Raw genomic sequence first — 21,677 nt, forward strand, 5'->3', positions numbered from 1 at the left:
CAAATATTTGTTTAAAAATGAATGTATTTCAGTTGAGGATATTGGCATTTTGTTCAAAATTCGTTTTTGTTTTTTATAATAAATTAAAATGTTTTGTGTTAAAATATGAACTATGTATTACATTGTTCGTTGAAAATTCAACCAATGTGATGAATTTTCAACTAAAATTATGAATCTTCAACTGGAATAGATCAATTTTAAGCACACAAGATTAATTTTTAACAAAAAATTTAACTTTCTATCAATTAGTTTTATTTTCAACCCAAAAGATGAATTTTCACCTAAAATTTGGAATATTTGACTAGAAGGACTTGAATTTTTAACAAAAAATATTAATTTTTAATCTAAAAGTTTAATTTTCTACCAAAAAGGCGATTTTTCAACAAAATACATACATTTTCAACGAAAAAGTTAAATTTTTAACTTAAAAAGACAAATTTTCAACAAAATAGTTCAATTCGAAATAAAATAAATCAATTTTTAAATATATATGTAACAGTTAATGTTTTAGTTTAAAAAAATTGATTTCTAACCAAAAAATACGATTTTTAAACTAAAAAAGATAAATTGTTAATAAAAAATAAATAGTTAAATTTTGAATTTAAAAAACTAATTTTTAAGAAAAAAATGTCAAAAAACAGTTATATTTTCAAATAAATTGATGATTTCTCAACTAAAAAATTATTTTTAAGCTGGAATAGTCAAATTTTAAACGAAAAAGTAGAATTATCAACTAAAATTATGAATCATTAACTGTAATAATTTACTTTTCAACCAGAAAGATCCATTTTCAAGCATGAAGAAAAAAAAATTAATGTTCTATCAGAGATGAATTTATAATTTAAATGATGGAATATTCAACAGAAACAGTCACATTTTCAGTTAAAAAAAAATTCAACTAAACGAAAAACAGAAAATTTTCTACAATTAACAAAAAAATTGTTTCGCAAAAGAGTACTTTCAAACAAGTAATTAAATTTCCATACCAAAAAAGATGAATTCTGAAGAAAATAAGTAATAATTGATATTTCAACCAAAAAATATTTTAATATTTTTTATTTATTAAAGAGAATACATGAAGTTTCAAGTAAAAACTTGAATTTTCAACTAAAAACTATCAGTTTTCAAAGAAAAATAGAATAGCTAAATTTTCAGTTAAAAAAATTGATTTCGAAAAAAAACGAATTTTTAACAAAAGAGTTAAATACAGTAATTTAAGTTCAAAATTTTACAAATGAAAAATCATTGTTATTACATTTTATATTGCAATTAAAATAAAATTAAGCCATGACAATTTCAGATTTTTGAGGTAGGACGAATTTTTTAAATTGTGTTTTTAAATTGATTTTTTACGATCACTTCTTACTAATTTTCGAAAAATAGCTCAATTTTTTATAATCATTGATGACTTATTTTTTCTAGGAAAAAATTTCTTACAACTCTACTTTTTACAATTTTGAAACTAAATTTTTCTGTTGATGAAGTCATTAAACCCATTTTTTAATTAAAGCATTTTTTAACATTTTTAGTTAAAGAACCTTTTTTTTTGTTTGAAAATTTAACGATCTGGTTAAAATTTAAACTACTTTGTTAATTCAGGAAACTTAAATAAATTTAGACACAAAAAATTTTTTTCTAAATTACGTGAGAGAAATAGTTGCAAAATATTGTCATCGCTCGGCAAAAGTGTAAAATAATATCAATAGTTATTGCTTAAAAAGTGTCTAATAAAATCGATAAAATTATCATAATAAGATACTTTCGCTACGATATGCAAAGTAGCAAGTGCTGGGTATACAAAAACAAGTTTCCCTGGAACTTTCTCGATAATTATTGTTCCTAATTCTCGAATCTTTAAAATTGTTCAAATTCCATTTGTTTAAACAATTAAAAATTAATGAACCAATGCAGAGTGGTCGTTTTAACAAATGAAAAAATTCCCGGTCATTTCCCGGTTTTTCCCGAATCACAAACATTTTTTACAGCCAATGAAATTTAAATTTTAAATTAAACCACTAAAAATGAAACTCTTGAATGTAAAACTTTTAAAATTGAAGTTTAAAAGTTTTTTCACTTAAAATTTTGCATTCAATGTTCAACAATTTAAACACTTCTTAAATTAAAAACTACATTAAATTAATTTTTAATCGTTTTAAAATCCTTAAAATGCTTCAAAATTTTTATTCAAAATCTTAAAACATTTACATCTTGTTTTTTTCTTTTTTCAAATTTTGAATTATTCTGAAATTTATTTTCAAAACTTCCAAGCATCTTTTAAAAAAATTCTAATTTTTCTACACATTTTTTGTTATTAACGAATAAAATTCTTTCCTTAAGATCTTCCACATTCATGTTTGATAATTTTGAAAATCTCTTTAAATCTTTTTCGACATTCTGTTAAAAATAATTTGTTTTACTAAAAAATCATTTTCAGTTTTCCTAGAAAATCTTTTTCATTCTTCTGAAGCCTTTTAAATTTCTTAAAAAGCTTCTAAATTTTTTGTTCGAAATCTGCCAAAATCTATATTTTGTTATAAATTAGGCCAAGGACTATTTACACCGAAATTTCGGTATAAATAGCCAGAATTTGTCGGTAAATGTATACACTTTGTTGTAATGATTTAAAATCATTTTAAACTTTGAAGTTTTTCATAATTTCTAAATATATGTTTAATTTGCTCGAATTTTGCCTAAGAATAATAGGTGTTCAATAATTTTTATTTATACATCAAACTTCAACAATTTGACCACAAAATTTAATTTTTTTTAATAGAAAAATTAAAACTGTAACGTTCAAAGCTCAGTTTTACTTGTTTAGTTTTGAATATTTAATTTATAATTACTGATTTTATATGAACAGCCAGATACTTCTAAATATTAAATAATTTTTTCTTTTTCTTAATTAAAAAATTTCAAATTGAACGATTTAAAAATGGAATATTTCAGACTGACATAATATTTGGAATTTAATAAAAGCCTTTGATTCTGAATATTTTGTTTGGAAATTGCCTTAAAATTTAAAATAGTTTATAAAGTTTCAATCGTACGAATTGATTCCGAATCATCTTCTAAAATCAATTATAATTTTTACTTTAAAAATTTTAAAGTACAATTCAATTGAAAAAATCATTAATTAATTGATATTCACAGTTGATAAACTAAACATGCTTTTCATAGAAAATCTTTGATTTTAAATGCTTCTAATTTTTAATTGTTCAAGTCCTTAAAACTGCATATTAAAATACTTTAAATTAAAACGTAAACTTAAAAATGAAGAATCGAAAATCGAAAATGTTTAAAGTAGAAGATTTTCGAATTACGCCTAAACTGAATAATATCATAATTGAAAAAGATGAAAATTTAACTAATTATTAAAAAAACAGTTGAAATCAATGTTTGATGGATTTTTTTTAAACTTGTAAAATTCCCGGTCAAGAAATAAATTCACTGTCATTTCTCTGTTTTTCCCGGTCTCGTAAAATTCCCGGTCTCGTAAAATTCCCGGTCATTTCCCGGTTTTCAGGTTTCCCGGTCCAGCGGCCACCCTGACCAATGTTATTAAATATTCCACTAGACTAATAGTAATAATTTCAACCCTTAACGGACACACTTCCGTAAAATTACACAAAGAGCACACTGGGTGTTACGTACCCAAGAGTCTTCAAACGTGTGCTGTGCCGACGGTATTGGATAGTTTTTTAACAAGAAAATCAATTAATGATGTTTAATCTATCTAGTTTAAGGATAAAAAGGTTTCATAATAGTTTTTGAAATTTAAAGTAGTTAAAAAAATTCTTTTTGGAAAAAAGCTTAAAAAATTACTTCTTTCACTCTAAAATTCATAACTTTTTAAGTTTTTGATATTTTTACTTAAAATTTTACTTGAATACTTCCGAGATACAGCACTTCAAAAATAAAATTAGTCTAATAATGTTCGTTCCAAAGAAGGTATTTATTCTAAAAAATAAAAGCTTCAATTCAATGAAAAATGAAACACCGTACTTTGCGTGATTAAACGATTTTATTGATCTTAAACTGCGTAAAAAAATTGTTAAAATCAAAATCATGTGAAAATCACATAGAAAAATAGGTTTCTTATATTTTCTTGAATTTGGTACGTTTTGTTAAAGTGCAAGTCAGTCGCTGGGTGTTTTATACCCAGTATGCTCTTTAAGGGTTAAGAAGGGGGTTGGGGGATCGTTGCCTTAAAAAAAAACGCATTTTTGAGTCACCCTAATGTACGTTGTGCACAATTGTAGAGGTAACAATGTATCTCGACAAGGGACACGCGACATCGAATTAATAAGCGAATGCTCGCATGACTACAGACCAGATACTAGATCTGAAGAAACTAGTCGCGGAATCTTTACGTACTTGAAACGAGATATGGAAAACCGGTTGGGCATTTGAGCAATGTGTCTTACTTGGCGAAGAGTCCTCTCTTCACCAAGGCTTTACCGATATTTCTGAAGACTCTTCACATCTCAGTAATCCCTATTCGTGCAAATCTCATCAGAAGTCGAACTCAAAAGTCCCGCAAGATTCAGCTTTTCTCGTTTTTCCCCCCTTGTAAAAGAAATTCCGTTAAATTTATAGGTGACTCCTTAAAAACAAAAAAAAAACAAAAAACGGGTCTTCGGAACCCTAAACAAGATCTGCAAGAGTTGATTGAAATAAATCAATCTCGATCATTTCTAACGACTCTCAGTTTTCAGATGGTGACCAGATTAAAGTAAATTAAGGTCGCACTTACCAGCATTTTCATGATATTCTGTTGAAAATAATTTTTTTGTTTACGAAACCTGTTATGAAGTAAATCAGGGTGTCCAGCAATACTTAAAAATAAAATCTGATAATTTTTATCTTACGGTGAAAAAATATTTTTCGTCAAATATACTAAAAATTCTATGTTTAGTGGAAATAAAAAAAGTGTCATGCGAAATTTCTTATACAGTCTCACGTTTTCAACTTTAACAACAATTTAATGACATTTTTTTAATCCAATAATTTTTGCTGTTGAGATAATCAAAGTGAGTTCAATTACGTGTATAATAAGCTTTTTTTCTTAGAATTGGACTGAGTTATTAAATTTCCAGCTATTTCTAGTTTAATTTTCAATAACATAATTAAAGTTTTTTAAATAGTTCAATTTTTAACTACATGATCGAATTTTTAAACAAAAAAAAAAGAATAAATATTCACCAAAAACAGTTACATTTTCCACCAAATAATTAAATTTTTTATAAAGTAGTTTAATTTTTAACGAAAAAGATCGATTTTAAACCCAAAGTGACGAATTTTAGGTAAAAATAGATGAATAATCAACAATTGAAGAAATTAATAAAATTTTTAACCAAATACTTGAATTTATGGTCTAAACAAATAATTTCGCAAACAAATATTCGAATTTTGAAAAAATATTAATCTTTAAATAAAATTAAATGAATTTTCAACCAAATAATCAAATTTTCAAGAAAGTAGTTTATTTTTTAGACATATAGTTGAATTTTCAATCCACGAAAATGAAATTCTTAAACAAAACTATGAATTTTCAACCAAGTAAATTAATTTTATACAAAAAGGACGAATTTTAAACAAAATAGATTATTTTTTAACCAAATAGTTGATTTTTTAACTAAAGAGTGGACTTTTCAACAAAATAAATGAATTTTCAAGAAAATGAATAAATATTAACCAAATAATTGATTTTTCAACCCAAGAGTTAAATTTTTAACAACAAAAATTAAATTTCCCATAAACCAGAAGATTTTTTAATCAATGATTTAAATTAAATTAAATTTAAATTCAACCAAATAGTTGTAGTTTCAAGAAAAGAAGAAATTTCAACCAATAATATTAGCTTTTTACCAATAAAGCTGAATTTTGAAATAAAAAATTTTGAACCAAAATAAATAAATTTTTAATCAAATGAATCATTATTCAACCCAAATATGAATTTACAATCAGACAAATTAATGTTCTATTTAAAGTTAAATTTTCAACAAAATATTTTATTTTTTAACTGAATAATTGAATTTTAACTAAAAATATGGCTGGATATTAAACCAGAGAATAATTTCCAAAAAAAAAATTAATTTTCAACCAAGCAGTTGCAGTTTTAAACAAAAAAGGAAATTTTAACCAAAAATATTAATATTCTACCAATAAAGCCAAATTTTCAGCTAAAACAGAGAAATTTTCAACCAAAATAAATAAACTTTTAATCAAGTATATGATGTTTCAACCAAAAAGATGAACTTAAAATCAAGAAAATTAATTTTCTACCAAAAAATTTAAATTTTCTACAATATAGTTCAATTTTTAACCAAATAGATGCCTTTTCAGCCGAGGAGATTAATTTTCAATAAAAAGGTGAATTTTCAGCCTAAAAGTTGATTTTCAATCGAACCTAAGCAGTTTAACGTACCAGAGATCAACTAAGAAATGAAAAAGTTACATTTTCGGATAAAAAATTATTTTAAACAAAAAAAAACTAATTTTCTATGAAATAGGTAAATTTTTAACTAAATAATTAATTTTTCAACCATAAAGATTAATTTTTTCACTAAAAAGTTTAATTTTTAACCAAATATAAAGATAGTTAAATTTTAGAAATAGTTCAACTTTCAATTTAAAAAAAAAAATCAATATTCAACTAAAAATGGAATAGTTACATTTTCTGTGGAAAAAATTTATATTTTCACCAAAAAAATTTAATTTCAACAAAAAATGTAAAAGCTTGTATTTCAACAAAAATAAAAATTCCTAACTTTTTATTGACCTAATGAAAAGAATAAAACAATTTCAACAAGATTTAATCTACTTTCAATATATCGACTGAAAAAAATTGTAAGATTAAAAAAAATGTCATTAAATTGCTGTTAAAGTTGAAAAAAATCGGAAAACCTGAGACACTTTGAAATATGTTCGATTTTCGCTTCGCCATTATTAACCGTAATAAAAAATAACAATCTATTATAAAAAAGTGTGTTTTATACTTTTAAATAAAACAACAAAATAAATAAAAAATGGCGGAGTAATTAATTATACACATTAACCTACTAAAAAGCCGTTAAACAGTCTTTTTTTTGTTCAGCCGAGAACAAGCTAAGAAAACTATTTTTTTTCTTTAGGGGAATAAAATTTTCAGGATCAAAAATTCAGGGACTTTTCCAGTTTTTTTTTAGGTAAAAAAAATCAAGGACTTTTCTAAATTTTCAACGATTTCCAGGACATCTGGAAACATTTCCAGATGGTATCCAGAATAAGTAAATTAAGGTCGCACTTACCGGTATTTTCACTTCATTCTGCTAAAAATAATTTTTTGTATCGAAACCTTTTATAAAATAAATATTGCAACAGGTGTTTATTTCTTCAAATAAAGAATCTAGACTTGGACTTGGCTCGGTCTTCCCATTACGCTTTTTATCAGAGACTAAACCTTGGATTTATAAATCATAGATGCAATTCATGAAGATTTATGAAGAAGAAAGCTCTTCACATTTTTATATATCAAATCTGAGATTCATTGCAAGCGGAAGAGATTTATTCGACGTCCAAGTCATTACTCATTCGCTGCTGATTCAGCATTCGATATAAAATCTTTTCAGAGTGAAAAATAAATTCGAATTTTAATTGTTATGATTAAAAAACAGAGTAATTCCTTTTTCTGATTAAATCCAGGGTTTAGATATTTTTCCGGGGATTTTTTTTCTTTCTACTTACCGTAATTTGATTGATGCGCTGGTCCAGAACATGAGGTTTTTCGAGGACAATTTCATAGGCCATGATTCTGTCGTGGGCTGCTCGAAATTCGAGGTGCATAGCTGCTATGTCGCGATGAATTGAATTGGCTCTTTGAGCCTCTTCTCGGGCCTCTTCAACCCTGGTCGATAGCGATTCCCATCTTTCTAGCAAACCTGGAAATTAAAAATATTTTGCATTTTTTTAAACAAACGACTCAGATCTTGACACTTTCGATAGTTTATTATAAATTATGTTACAAGATATTTTTAACCCTTAAAGTACATTGTGGGTGTCAGATACACCATGCAATTTTCAATCTCTTATAAACCATACTTATTTCGAAAAATTTGAGTAAGTGTCGCCATCTAGCTTTAGTTGGACACTAACTGTAAGTAAAGTCGTTTAGCGTACTGCGTCAAGCGTCAGCAGTAGCTGCTGAAAGTAGAGGTAAAAAGATCGTGGGGTATTTAACACCCAGTGTGCACTTAGTGAATGAAAAAATAACTTTGGAGCCTTTTTCTTAATTTGATTGATTTTTGATTACTTTCTAACGTAAGTATATCATATGAAGTGAAATCATTTTTTTTCGATTATTTCATAATTTTTTTCTTTGTAGATGGCTTAAAACTTACGCCAGCGCGTCATGCGAGAGCAGACTGTGAACAAGTTGAATAAAATATAATTGTTAAAATACAGTTATACAGGTTGGACACGCTGGGGCTTACATACATGACGAGTTGAATGCTACCCGAATTGCGCAACAGCAGGGGAGAAGCCATTATACAGGGGTATTTTCATATTTCGCGCCTTTAAAGTTGCATTCGGATCGGCCATTTGGCCAAGTCCGTGCATCTTCTGATCAAATTTATGATAGTTTCCACGGTTACGTTCGAAACTTCAAACGGTTATGTTCAAATTCACCTGTTAGCCCTAATCGCTATCAGTAAATGTAGGCAATGTGAATTTAAAGTTTACGCATGTAATATTTCATTCACTTTATTTGAAACATATCCTGTCTATTCATAACATTCCTTTTTTATGTAGTAAAAATAAGCGTTAAACACCATTCAGTCTTCGCCCACTTGAAGCGCAGAATATTATTACTATTTTATAGTATTTGTCACTCAGCAGCCATTCTATAATGTTATTGGCACAGAAAAAAATGACGTTTACTTCTCAGTTCACATGTCTCACTTCATTATTAATTAAACACTTTTATTATTTGTAATTACTATATAACATAACCTATATAGTTTTGACACTTGTATCCGTTTAAATTTTCGAACGCAACCATGGAAAATATCATAAACTTGATCCGAAGATGCACGGACTTGACCGAATGGCGATCCGAATGAAATTTTAAAGGCGCGAAATATGAAAATACCTCTGTATAATGGCTTCTCTCCTGCTGTCGTGCAATTCGGGTAGCATTTAACTCGCCATGTATGTAAGCCCCAGCGTGTCCACCCTGTATATGTCTCTTTTTTCAATTTCTTGTATTTTTTTAGTATTGCATATGTCAAACTTCCGCAATTTTTATATTAATAAATCGATTTGAAAGAAAAAATCTGATTCATTATTTTATAATAAAATTGAATTTTCAACTGTGCAAATAAATATCTTTTTTGAAAGCACGCATTTTGCAATATGTTTTTTATGAAAGTACACTATTTCAAAAGTAGTGTTATAAATTTGGAGGTTAAAATAATTAAATTTACGTGAGTTAGGAATTTTTAAGTAAAGAAAAAACCATTTTTTCACTTTTTTCCAATATTTTTTCAACAAACTTAAAATAAATACATGGCTATAAAATCAATTCTACCTTATAAAAGATACTTTAACCTATATCAGATAATTTTATTGTAACAAAATATTCAATAGGAGTTAAACAATACATGATTAAATACGCTGGGGTCCTAAACACCCACTATGCACTTTACCATGATTTTTATCACGCATGCACTTTGAGGGTTAAATTAATGAGTGTAATATATATTAAATTCAATTTGCACCGCTTCAAACTCCTAACTTTTCTAGTAGAATATTGAGTTTTTAACAAGATAGATTAATTTTTAACCAAATTGTTAAATATGCATCCAAAAGGTTAATTTTTTTAAAAATGACGATTTTGCAACAAAATATATAAATTGTTCACCAAATACTTAAATTCTCAACTTAAATTATCATTTTTCAAGCAAATAAATAAATTTTTAATTTAAAAAGATCATCTTTTAACGAAAAGTAGGTTAGATAAATTTTTAGTTAATAAGATAATTTTCCACCAAGAAAAAAAGCAAATCTTCAAGTCAAAAGATGAATTTTCAAGAATGATGAATATCTAAATGGAGTACTTGAATTTTAAACTAAAAAAATAAATAAATTTTCAAACAAGAAGATTAATTTTCTACCAAACATGATTTTTCAACGTAATGCATTAATGATCAACTTGATACATTAATTTTCAACTAAAAAAGTCAAATATTCAACCAAATAGTTGAATTATGAACTTAAAAAAAGATTCATTTTCAACCAGAAATGGAATATTTAAATTTTTAGTTAAAAAATTCCTTTTCCAAAAAAAAACAACAAATTTCAAAACAAAGTGATGAATTTTAAACTAAAAACATTAATTTTTAACAAAAGGGTATAAATTCCAAACAAATAGTTTTTTTCAACCAAAAGAAGGATAGTTAAATTTCCAAGGAAAAAATGAATTTTCAGCGAAAAAATAATAATTTGCAACAAAAAACATCAATTTTTATATTTCAATCAAAAAATATTTTAATTTCTAATCAAAAGCAGTTGAATTCAACCAAAAATACGACTTTTAAACACGTGTAGAATTTCGAACTAAGAAAAATTTTCCAGTCAAGAGAGTAAAAATTGAAAACAAACTGTTGAATTTTCAACAAAATACATGACTTTTTAACCAGGTAGTAGAATTTTCAACTAAATACGAACAATGTTCAACCAAAGATATAATAGTTAAAATTTGAGTTAAAAAAATTAATAAAAACAAGAATTTTCAATAAAATAATTAAATACAGTAATATAAAGCCACTTTTACAAATAAAGAATAATTGTTATTAAATTTTATGTTGCAATTTAAACAAAAAATTAGGCACTCCCTCGACAAAATGTCCTGACTATAAACAAAATTCTCTGGCATTTTTTGTATCTTCTATAGAAACACCTAAAAATATCAAGGAATATAATTCCAGGTTTACCAGGTAGATTAAACAGTAGGCACCCTGTCTCAAATTTTTAAAATACTCCTAAGATTCTTATTCCAGAAAAATTTAAGAATGCAAATATCTATTTAGAGTTAAGACACTACAATAGAAAATAGTAACGGAATTCACACATTTTAAAGAGCTGCCTTATTCCCACTGGTGCATACGTAACTTCCTAGGGGTGAAGTAAAAAGACAAGAACCTAAGCTCTCCTTATAAGGTTTCAAACGACTTTACTTAAGAGCTTACAACTTAATGCTAAAGCTTAAATTTCAAAATTGCAACAAAACATGTTTTTATTTTTAATCAAAAACAGTTGAATTCAGCCAAAAGCAACGAACTTTCAACAAAAAAGTCGAATCCTCAACCAAAATAGATCAATTTTAAGTTAAACATTGTTTAACAATACAGAAATTAATTTGTAACAAACAAAAAAAAAAGAATTTACAATAAAATAAATAAATTTTCAATCAAAGACATGAGTCTTCAGCCAGATTTTTTTTTTTAAAAGTAGTTGAATTTTCGACCAAACAAGATAAAATATAATGATTCATATTTCAACAAACGATTTTAAATTTAAATAAAAATAAAAAAATAGTTGAATTAAGCTAAGAACGAAGAACTTTAATCAAAATAGTTGAATCATAAAAGAAAACAGATTAATAATTTTTAATCACGCCGAATAAATTTTATTTAAACAATTGCATTTCTAACCAAACGAGATGAATCTTCAGCCGAAAACATGAATTTTCAACAAACAGTTATTCTTTCAAACAAAAAATAAAACGAATTTTCACCAAAAAAAAGTTCATTTTCAAATAAACAAATAAATCTTCAAAATAAAAAATTAATTTTTAACAAAATAGTTACTCTTTTTACAAAGAAATTAGATTTTCAGTCAAAAAGATGAATTTTTCAACGAAAAATATAATAGATGATATTTCAACCAAAATAGATTTTATTTCAAATCCAAAATAGTTTAATTCAGAGCAAAAATATAAAGTTTCAGCAATTCAACTAGGTGAGTATTAATTAAAAAACAATAATTTTCAAATTAAAAAACGAATGCTCAACCACATAATTAAATTTTCAACCACATAGAATTTTAACAAAGTCGTTCAAATTTCAAACACGTAGCAGAATTTTTAACCAAAAAAGAAAAGTTCTCAAAGAAAAATATAATAGACCATATATAAAAAAAAAAAAGATTTTAATTTTTAAATAAAAACTCTAAAGTTCAACCAAGAACGACAATTCTTCTACAAAGTAGTTAAATTTTCACTCAAAATAGCTGTTCTGCCCAAAGAAATAAATTTTGAACAAAAAGGTTGAGTTGAGCTTCAAGTAAAAAAAAGACGAATTTTTTAGAAGACATTAGAAATTCCAATCTGTAAAGTTGAATTTTCAACCAAGAAAAAAAGTTTTCTACCAACAAAAAAATTAATTTTCAATCAAAAAGGACGAATTTTGAGCAAACCAATTAAATTTTAAATTTAAAGAATGACTTTTTAACCAAAACAGTCGAATTTTTATCTGAATATTTGATCTAGAAATCTAGAAATATAAAGTTTCAACCAAGAAAGTGATTTTTCTATTAAAAAATTTAATCTAAAAGAACGAATTTTAAATCCAAAAAGACGAATGTTCAAAAAAACAGTTACATCGTCGACAAAAAATATGATTTTTTAACAAAATATTTATAATTAGCAACAAAATATATCAATTTTCAGTAAAATATTTCAATTTTTAACCAAAAGAGATCAATTCTAAACAAAAAGTATATTAGTAGACTTTTCTACCAAGAATTATTTTTAACCAAAAATACAACAGTTGATACGTCAAAGAAAAAATATTTTGATTCTAAATTAAAAACTGTCTTTAAATTCAACCAAAAAGGACGAATTTTCAACCTAAATAGTTTGGTTTCCAACCAAAAACTATTTTATGTCAAATGAGATGAATCTTGAATCAAAAGTATAATAGTAGACTTTCAAACCAAAAATAATTTTCTTTCAACAAAAAGTTCCATGTAAGCAAAAAAAATTAAGAAAAATCAAAAATATCTGGAAAATAAGGGGGAAAATAGTTTCAACATTCCTGAATATATTTATTGTAAAATCTGCAGACTTCGAAAGTGGTCAGCTGAAATGGAACGAGAAATTGGAGAAATTCACATTCAATTTTATAGTTATTGTTTTCTTTCGACAGTTTTATCAAGGAAATTTTTATAGGCTCGGTTTCACTTCTGTGAAGCGCAAGCTGAGAACAATAAGGTAAGTTTCGAATTGACAATTGTGAGAACTTCTTATTCGTTGGAAATTATTTCTTCAAGGTACCTCGATAATTAATTTGATTTCTCTTTTAAAGGGAGGGAAAATTCCCTAAATCTTCACTGTTTTTAATTTTGAAAAAAGTCAATAATCTTCAAATATAGTTATTTTGTTTAAAAGTTTTCTTTTTAAAAAATAAACGATTTCAATCAACACCCTGTTAATTCAAATCCTGAGAAAAATTCCCTGACAATTACACATTTTCTCCAGGTATAATTTTTCGCAAATAGTTCGCATTTTTTAAAACAATCACCTCGGAATATATACACCTTCACGAGTTTATCATAAACAATTTTTTTCAGATTCTTGGGATTCAATTAATATATTATAACATACTCTTAAATGTATTAGAACCATCCATTAATTAAATAATTAGGAAATACTAAAAAAAAAAATAACAATTTCATGAAGTTGTCTCTAAAGTAGATGAATTTGAATAATAGTTCAAATTTTTATTGTACCTTTTCATACTTAAAACTAAGTAATGTGATACAATATTAAATTCAATTTACACCGGATCCAATTCCTAACTTTTCTGTGGAAAATATTGCATTTTCAACAAGATAAACTATTTTTTGACCAAATAGTTGAATTTTCAACAAAAAATACGATTTTTCAACAAAATGCACGAATGTTCAAATGAAAAGTTGAGTTTTAAAATAAAAAAGGCAAATTTTCAACCAATGTGAAAAATTTTATAGTAAAATTATACACTTTTAACTGTAATGGTTAAATCTTAAACAAAGAGGAATACACTTTTAATAAACGTGTTTATCTTTCAACTAAACGAAATTTCAACAAATTAGTTAAATTTTCAATAAAAGTAATGAAATTATATTTTAAACAAAATACATTAATTTTCAATGAAAATGATCAATCTTTAACTGGAATACTTCAATATTCAAGCAAAAAGATGAATTTTCAAATAAGAAGATTAATTTTTGAATAAAAAGATAAATTTTCGACCAACAAAGACGATTTTTTAACAAAATAAATGAATTTTCAACTAAAATTATGAACTTTCATCTGGAATAGTTGAATTTTAAACCAAAAAAATGAGTTTTCGGCTACAATAATGATTCTTTGACTAGAATAGAGGAATGTTTAAAAGAAAAGATGAATTTTCAAACAAAAAGTTACATTTTCAAACAAAAAGTTACATTTTCAATCAAAAAGTTACGTTTTCTACAAAAAAGGCGATTTTTCAACAGAATACATAAATTTTTAACGAATTAGTTTAATTTTCAACTAAAAAAGGCAAATTTTGAAGCAAACAGTTGAATTTTTAAACAAGAAAGATAAATTTTTAGCCAAAAATCGAGGTTAAAGTTTCAGTTTAAAAAATTGTTTTTTACCCATTTGGTGAATTTTCAACATAAATGATACACCTTTAACTAGAATAGTTAAATTTTTCATTTAAAAAAATAAATAAATTGTCAACCAAAAATTGAATAGTAAAATTTTCAATTAAAATAAATTATGTTCAAACAAAGAGATGACATTCCAACTAAAGTGATGAATCTTTAACCAGAATAATTCAATTTTGAGTCAAAAATCGAACATTTAAATTTTTAGTTTGAAAATTGACTTTTCAATAGAAAAAAAAAAAGAATTTTTAATTAAAATTGTGAATATTTAACCCAAAAGAATTAAGTATTAACAAAGAGTTTAACTTTTAACCAACTAATTAAATTTGCATACTTAAAAAAAACGAATTATGAAGAAAAAATTTTATAATTGATATTCCAACAACAAAAATATTTTTAATTAAAAACAGTAGAATTAAAAAAAAATTTGACATTTTAATAATAGTTGAATTTTAAAATAAGGAAGGTTTTTCAGTAAAAAAAGAGAAATAATTTCATACAGATGGTTGAAGTTTCAAACAAAAAGACAAACTTTCAAGCAAGAAGATTAATTTTATATCAAAATGAACGAATTTTCAACCAAAAATATAATAGTTAAAGTTTCAGTTTTAAAATTAATTAAAACAAACGATTATTCAAAAAATAATTAAATACAGTAATAAAAAACTATACTTATTATGCGATAAATAATTGTTCTTCGGTTTTATATTTCGACTAAAAAAAAATTAGGCACGCTCTCGACAAAATTCTTTGTATAAAAAAATTCTCTAATAATTCCAGGTTTTCAGGCAGGGTACACACCTCGGATAAAATAAATTTTTTTTGTAACTTAAAAATTTTTAAATTACAATTGCTTTTTATTTAAAATGACATCATAAATAATATTGTATCGATTCTTGAAATCATAGAAAAACTATATTTTCAGATATATATTTTTAGCACAACTACCTTAAGGCGCTTCAAATGATAACCGGTTTCGCTTGATCCACTATAAGTCTAAAAGCATGAATTTTTGTACTTTATATTTTTATCACATCATCATGTATACCGGTTTGCATAGAGAGCTTTTTCCGGAAAATATTCTAGTTTTTTTAGAATTGAAAATCTAGTGTTTTTGCGCCTAAAACCGGCAACACTCTATTGTGCACGCTCGGCTGCCGGTGTTGCCGGTTTTAGGCGCAAAAAAACATTCCATTTTTAATTACAAAAAAAAACATTTTTCGGAAAAACACTCTGCCCAAACCGGTATATTTGCCTTTAAATGATGCGGTAAAAATATTACGTCCAACAATTAATCCTTTTAGACGTATATTGGATTACACGAAACCGATATTCGTTTGAAGCGCCTTAAATATTTGTTTTGACACAAATTTTATGAACTGTTTTGTAATAATTTTCAGGAGAGAAAAGGAGAGTATTTTACTTGGGATAGAAGCTCAACCAGAAATAAAGTGGGCGCAGATAATTTATAAATCGCGACCTGATGGCAGGTAGGGCGTTCTATGATTAGATAACTTCTGAATTGTGATCTTAACAACTACTGGGTCATTTCCGAGGTTGAGTTTGTTTGTCACATTTCTGTCACAATTGACAAGTAAAAAAAATCAGATAATGAGAGGCAGTTTCGATAAAGTAGGCTCAATGACTCCTTTCAACGTTGCACACCAATTATTCCGATAAAGATCGTTATTCAATTCCATCCTCTCTTGCATAAGGCCAATTATTGTTCAATTATTAAATTACTGAATGAAGAATTAAATTAATAAATTCAAACTTACATCAATAAATTAAGAATTAAATTAGAGCCGACTTTTATCGGATTAAGAAGATGAAAATGTCCTTTTTTCAAAAACAGGGGAATAATTGGATAATTATTTGTTTTAAATAAAATTAATGTAGATATCATTTTGAATTCAAACATGAAATGCTTAAAAGTTTTAAGATTCCTAAGATTTTAAGTCTTACATTTTCAACAAGATAGATGCATTTTTCACGAAAAATTATATTTTAATCAAGGAGTTGCATTCACAACTAAATGGTTGTATTTTCAAAATGCAACCAAACGGTCCAAATTTCAAACAGAAAAGATTAAACTTCAATAAAAAAAAAACAGTTGAATTTTAAATCAAATAATTAATTTTTGAAGCCCACAAGACGCATTTTAATTTTTTATTTAATTAATTATTATTATTTTTTATTTAAACAATAAGTCTTTACCCAAAAAGCTCAATTTTCAACCAAAAAAGATGAGTTTTAAAACAGAAGATTAATTTTCTACCAAAAAGTGATTTTTGAACCAAGAAAGATTTTTCAACGAAGAATGAAAGAAAAATTTTCCACCAAATTGTTGAATTTTCGAGCAAAAAAAAACGAATTTTCTGCAGAATAGTTCAATTTTGAACCCAAAAATATGACTTTGCTACAAGAAAGTTAATTCACAACCAAATGTTGAATTTCCAACTAAATTGAATAATCTTCAACAAAAAAAAAAGAATTTTTTATAAAGCAGTTGAATTTTTAATCAAAAAACATTTTAATTTTAAATAAAAAAACCGTCGAGTTCCACCAAAAAAAAAAAAAAAAACAATTTTTAGGAAAGCAATTTGATGCTCAACTAAGACAGATTAATTTTCAACCAACAGTTGTATTTTGAACGAAAATTCACGATTTAAAAAAAAATATATGCATTTTCAACTAGAGAATATTAATTTTCAAACAAAATATCTATTTTCAACAAAAAATGAAATAGTGAAATTTTCAACTGAAAACAAATTATTATTCACTAAAATAATAAATTTGCGATAAAAACCAAATTTAACTAACAAAAAGAAATGCTCAAAAAAGCAATTGTTAATAATTTAGTTAAAAATATTTATATTTAAATAAAAAACAGTTGAATTTAAAAAAATTCATATTTCTAGGTAGAAAATTCAGTCACTTGGGTGAAAATTTAATTATTATGTTAAAAACTCATTTCAAAATAATAATTAAATTTTCAACCAATTTTCTACTTAGAAATATGAATTTTCAAACAAGAAGATTAATTTTCTATCAAAAAAATAATTTTCAACAAAATACACGAATTTCCAACTAAATGGTAGAATTTTCATCTAAAAAGGGGAATCATTCAATTTTCTGTGTTAAATGTTAATTTTCAACAACAAAATGGAATAGTGCCATTTTCAAACAAGAAGAAACGAATTTTTAACAAAATAGTTAAATTTTCAACTAAAGAAATTAGTTTTTAACGAAAAAGATTAATCTTCAACAACAAATTCATTTTTTACAAAAAAAAAGATAAATTATGAACTAAAAATGTTATAGTTAAAATTACAGTAAGAAATAATTTGAAATTAAATAAAAAAAAATTGAATCCCACAAAAAAAGACGAATTTTCAATAAAATAGTCGAATTCTAAACTTTTAAAAATGGTAACAAAATAATTTAATATTCAACCTAAAAAAATTAGTTTTGACCAAAATAATTAATTTTGCAACCAAACAATTTAATTCAAGAACAAATTCTTTTAAAAATATGAAAAGGAGTAACAGTGAATATCCCGAAAAGACCAACTTCCACTTTTTTTTTAAATAATTATTTTACTGCTACTCTTTTTGAACTCTATTTGTTAATTTTTACAACAAATGTGACTCGACTTCATAAAAAACTAATAGAAAAAAAACTAGTCTTCATCTGTTTAAATCGCGTCCCCAATCAGGAGTTGAACACGACCATGACCATTATAAGAAACCAGTGACCCTGACCATTTAAGAGCAGATCGAATGCCTTTAAATTCTAGACGTGCGTATCTATCTTTGTCCCATTTTATTGGAACTGCATTGTGAAAATTTAAAGGGAATCAATTCAGGTCATGCAACTTTTTATTCAGTTTTTTATCTTCATCTACTCTAGATCTACAATTCTACAATTTTCAGAAATTCCAATAAATTCCCTTCAAGATAAAATTTACAATTTTCAGTAAAATTGGCAAACGTACACTTTTCAAAATCCGGAATGTTGAATAACTTTTGCTCGACTTTAGAAATAAATCAAATAAAAGTAATCTTTGTTCTTTTTTATAACTAAGGGGCCAATAATTTAGGTGAGAGTACAATAATAAAAAAAATACTAAAATACAAATTATCTGCACGCGATATGCTAAGTTGAACGATTTGCAGGGAGAAGAAAACAGAAGCTTCTTTTTACGGCTTCTTTGACCTGCATTGAGATTTTTTTTTTGTAACACGCAACATGCACTGGGCTGTGAATTTACCAAACTGAAACCACCGATAAATTCAAATAAATTATATACAACGTGCGAATATAATTTCCGTGTAATTTCCCAATAGTTGATTTTTCAATAAAAATTAATGAATTATCAATCAAGAAGTTTAATTTTCTATAAGAAATATCAATTTTCAACAAAAAAATGGAATGAATAAATTTAAATGGTAAATTTTCTATAAGAAAAATCAATTTTCAATCAAAACTGAAACAGATAAATTTTTATTTAAAAATAAAATAAATTTTCAACAAAGTAAGAATTGAATTCAAACAACAAAGACGAATTTTCAACTGAATAGTTGAATTTTCTATAAGAAAGATAAATTTTCAATCAAAAATGGAATGAATATATTTAAATGGTAAATTTTCTATAAGAATCATCGATTTTCAACCAAAAATGGAATGGATATTTTTAGTATAAAAAAAATTGAATTAAAACAACAAAGACCAATTTTCAAGAGAATAGATGAATTTTCTAAAAGAAAAATCAATTTTCAACCAAAAATGTAATGGATAAATTTTCATTTAAAAATAAAATAAATTTGCAACGAAATGAGAAATAAATTCAAACATCAAAGACGAATTTTCAAGAGAATAGATGAATTTTCTAAAAGATAAATAAATTTTCAACCAAAACTAAAATGGATCAATTTTCATTTGAAAATAAAATAAATTTTCAACAAAGTAAGAATTAAATTCAAACAACGAAGACGAAGTTTAAACCGAATAGTTGAAATTTCTATAAGAAAGAAAAATTTTCAATAAAAATTGGAATAAATAAATTTAAATGGTAAATTTTCTATAAGAAACATTGATTTTCAAACCAAAAATGGAATGGATATTTTTAGTATAAAAAAATTGAATTCAAACAACAAAGACGAATTTTCAAGAGAATATATGAATTTTTTAAAAGAAAGATCATTTTTCAACCACAACTGAAATAGATAAATTTTGATTTAAAAATAAAATCAATTTTCAACAAAATAAGAATTAAATTTAACCAACAAAGACAAATTTTTAACTGAATAGTTGAATTTTCTACAAGAAAGATACATTTTTAAACAAAAATGGAATGGACAAATTTACAGTTAAAAAAATTAATTTTCAACAGAAAATAACTGAATTAAAAAAACAAGGAAGAATTTTCTACTTAATATTTAAATTTTCAATGTTTAAAAATTATAAGAACTGAAACCAAACTACAAAGACGAATTTTCTAAGAAAATATTTGAATAGCCAAAAAAAAAAGATGAATTTTCAAACGAAAATCACGCTTTTTCTACCAAAAAATTGAACTTTCAACAAAAATAGTGGAATATCTAACCTTAAAAAGCTAATATTCTGCTAAACAATTGAATTTCTAATCCGAAAATACGAATTTTCAACAACAAAATTAATTTTTTAAGAAATAGTTGAATTTTCTACAAAATTGTTCAATTTTTAACACAAAAAGACGAAATTTCTGCAAAAAAGTTGATTCTCCACCAAACAATTGAATTTAAAAAAATATATTTAAATTTTTTACGTCAAAAAGAATTTTCCACAGAACATTTGAATTATCAACCCGAAAATTGGATTTTTCGACAAAAACCTTCTTTTTAAACCAACTAGTTTAATTCTAAACCGGAAAATATTTGCAGAAAAAAGTTAATTTCTAGCAAAATAGCTCTTTATCTGCATAATATATAATAATAATATATACTAATAATAATTGTTAACTAACAATAATTAATTTTTAACCAACAACATAATTGTATTCATTTTCATCTAAAACGATCAACATTCAATAAAAAAAAAAACTTAATTTTCAACCAGAAAAAATGACTATCCAAAAAGATTAATATTCAAATAAACAGTAGAATTGTAAAAAAAAATAATGTGAATCTTTTAAAAAATGCAATAAAATAATCGAATTCTCTACAAAAATAGTTTAATTAAAAACCAAAAAATCGAATTTTCTTTTAAAAAATAATTGTCTACCAAAATAGTTAAATTCTCAACTCAAAAATTCGAGTTTTTGACAAAACAGATGAATTGTCAACCAAAAAGGATAAATTTTTAAAAAAATTGTTGCAATTTGACCAAATATTTGAATGTTCAACCAAATAATAATCATATTTAATTAAAAAAAGTTAATTTTCAGCCTTAGTTAGACTTTTAAACCAACGTGGTTGAATTTTCTTATTCAGCTCTATTAATTCATTTCGCATTTAAGGAAAAAAGCGGGGGAAAGGGAAAGTTTTTTGAAAACACGAAAAAACAAATTAAAAAAAAAAAAAAAAAAAAAGAGGGAATAGGAGAAATTGAACTCTATTCAGCCAAAAAAATTTTCTGAGAAATTTTCATTCAACCGGGTAAAAAGTATTGAAAGTATCGGAATTTGTTGAAATTAATGAAAACAAATTATATCCAGGGAAAGTAAAATATATTTTATGAATGCTTAGCACGCATTATTACCCAATGATTAAAAAGAATGTGGTTCTCGTTTATGTTAAGAAAGTAGAGAGAAAATGTTGGAAAGTGCAAGTTGTTTTTTCTGGGCTGAAGAAATTGAAAAAGAAACTTTGATTAATTGGGAGTAAATAAATCCATTTGCGTCTTCTTGTAATAAAAAAAATTATAATTTTTTTTTTAACTTCAGTGTTATTTATTCTATTTGCTCAATTGATATTTTTAATTTTTAATTTTTAATTTTTAATTTTTAATTTTTAATTTTT

General features: G+C 25.0%; 1 protein-coding gene across 4 annotated transcripts in view; it reads right to left on the minus strand.

The window, feature by feature from the left end:
• LOC117174400 overlaps positions 1–21,677 on the minus strand; it is a 478,217-nt gene that overhangs the window by 116,803 nt on the left and 339,737 nt on the right. For all 4 annotated transcript variants that reach the window (XM_033363493.1, XM_033363492.1, XM_033363491.1 and 1 more), the window contains one exon: positions 7,726–7,919. In XM_033363493.1, the coding sequence (XP_033219384.1) occupies positions 7,726–7,919 (194 nt within the window). The remainder of the gene's footprint in view (positions 1–7,725; positions 7,920–21,677) is intronic.

This window comes from Belonocnema kinseyi, chromosome 6, assembly GCF_010883055.1.
Source record: "Belonocnema kinseyi isolate 2016_QV_RU_SX_M_011 chromosome 6, B_treatae_v1, whole genome shotgun sequence".
NCBI classification, from domain to species: Eukaryota; Metazoa; Arthropoda; class Insecta; order Hymenoptera; family Cynipidae; genus Belonocnema; species Belonocnema kinseyi.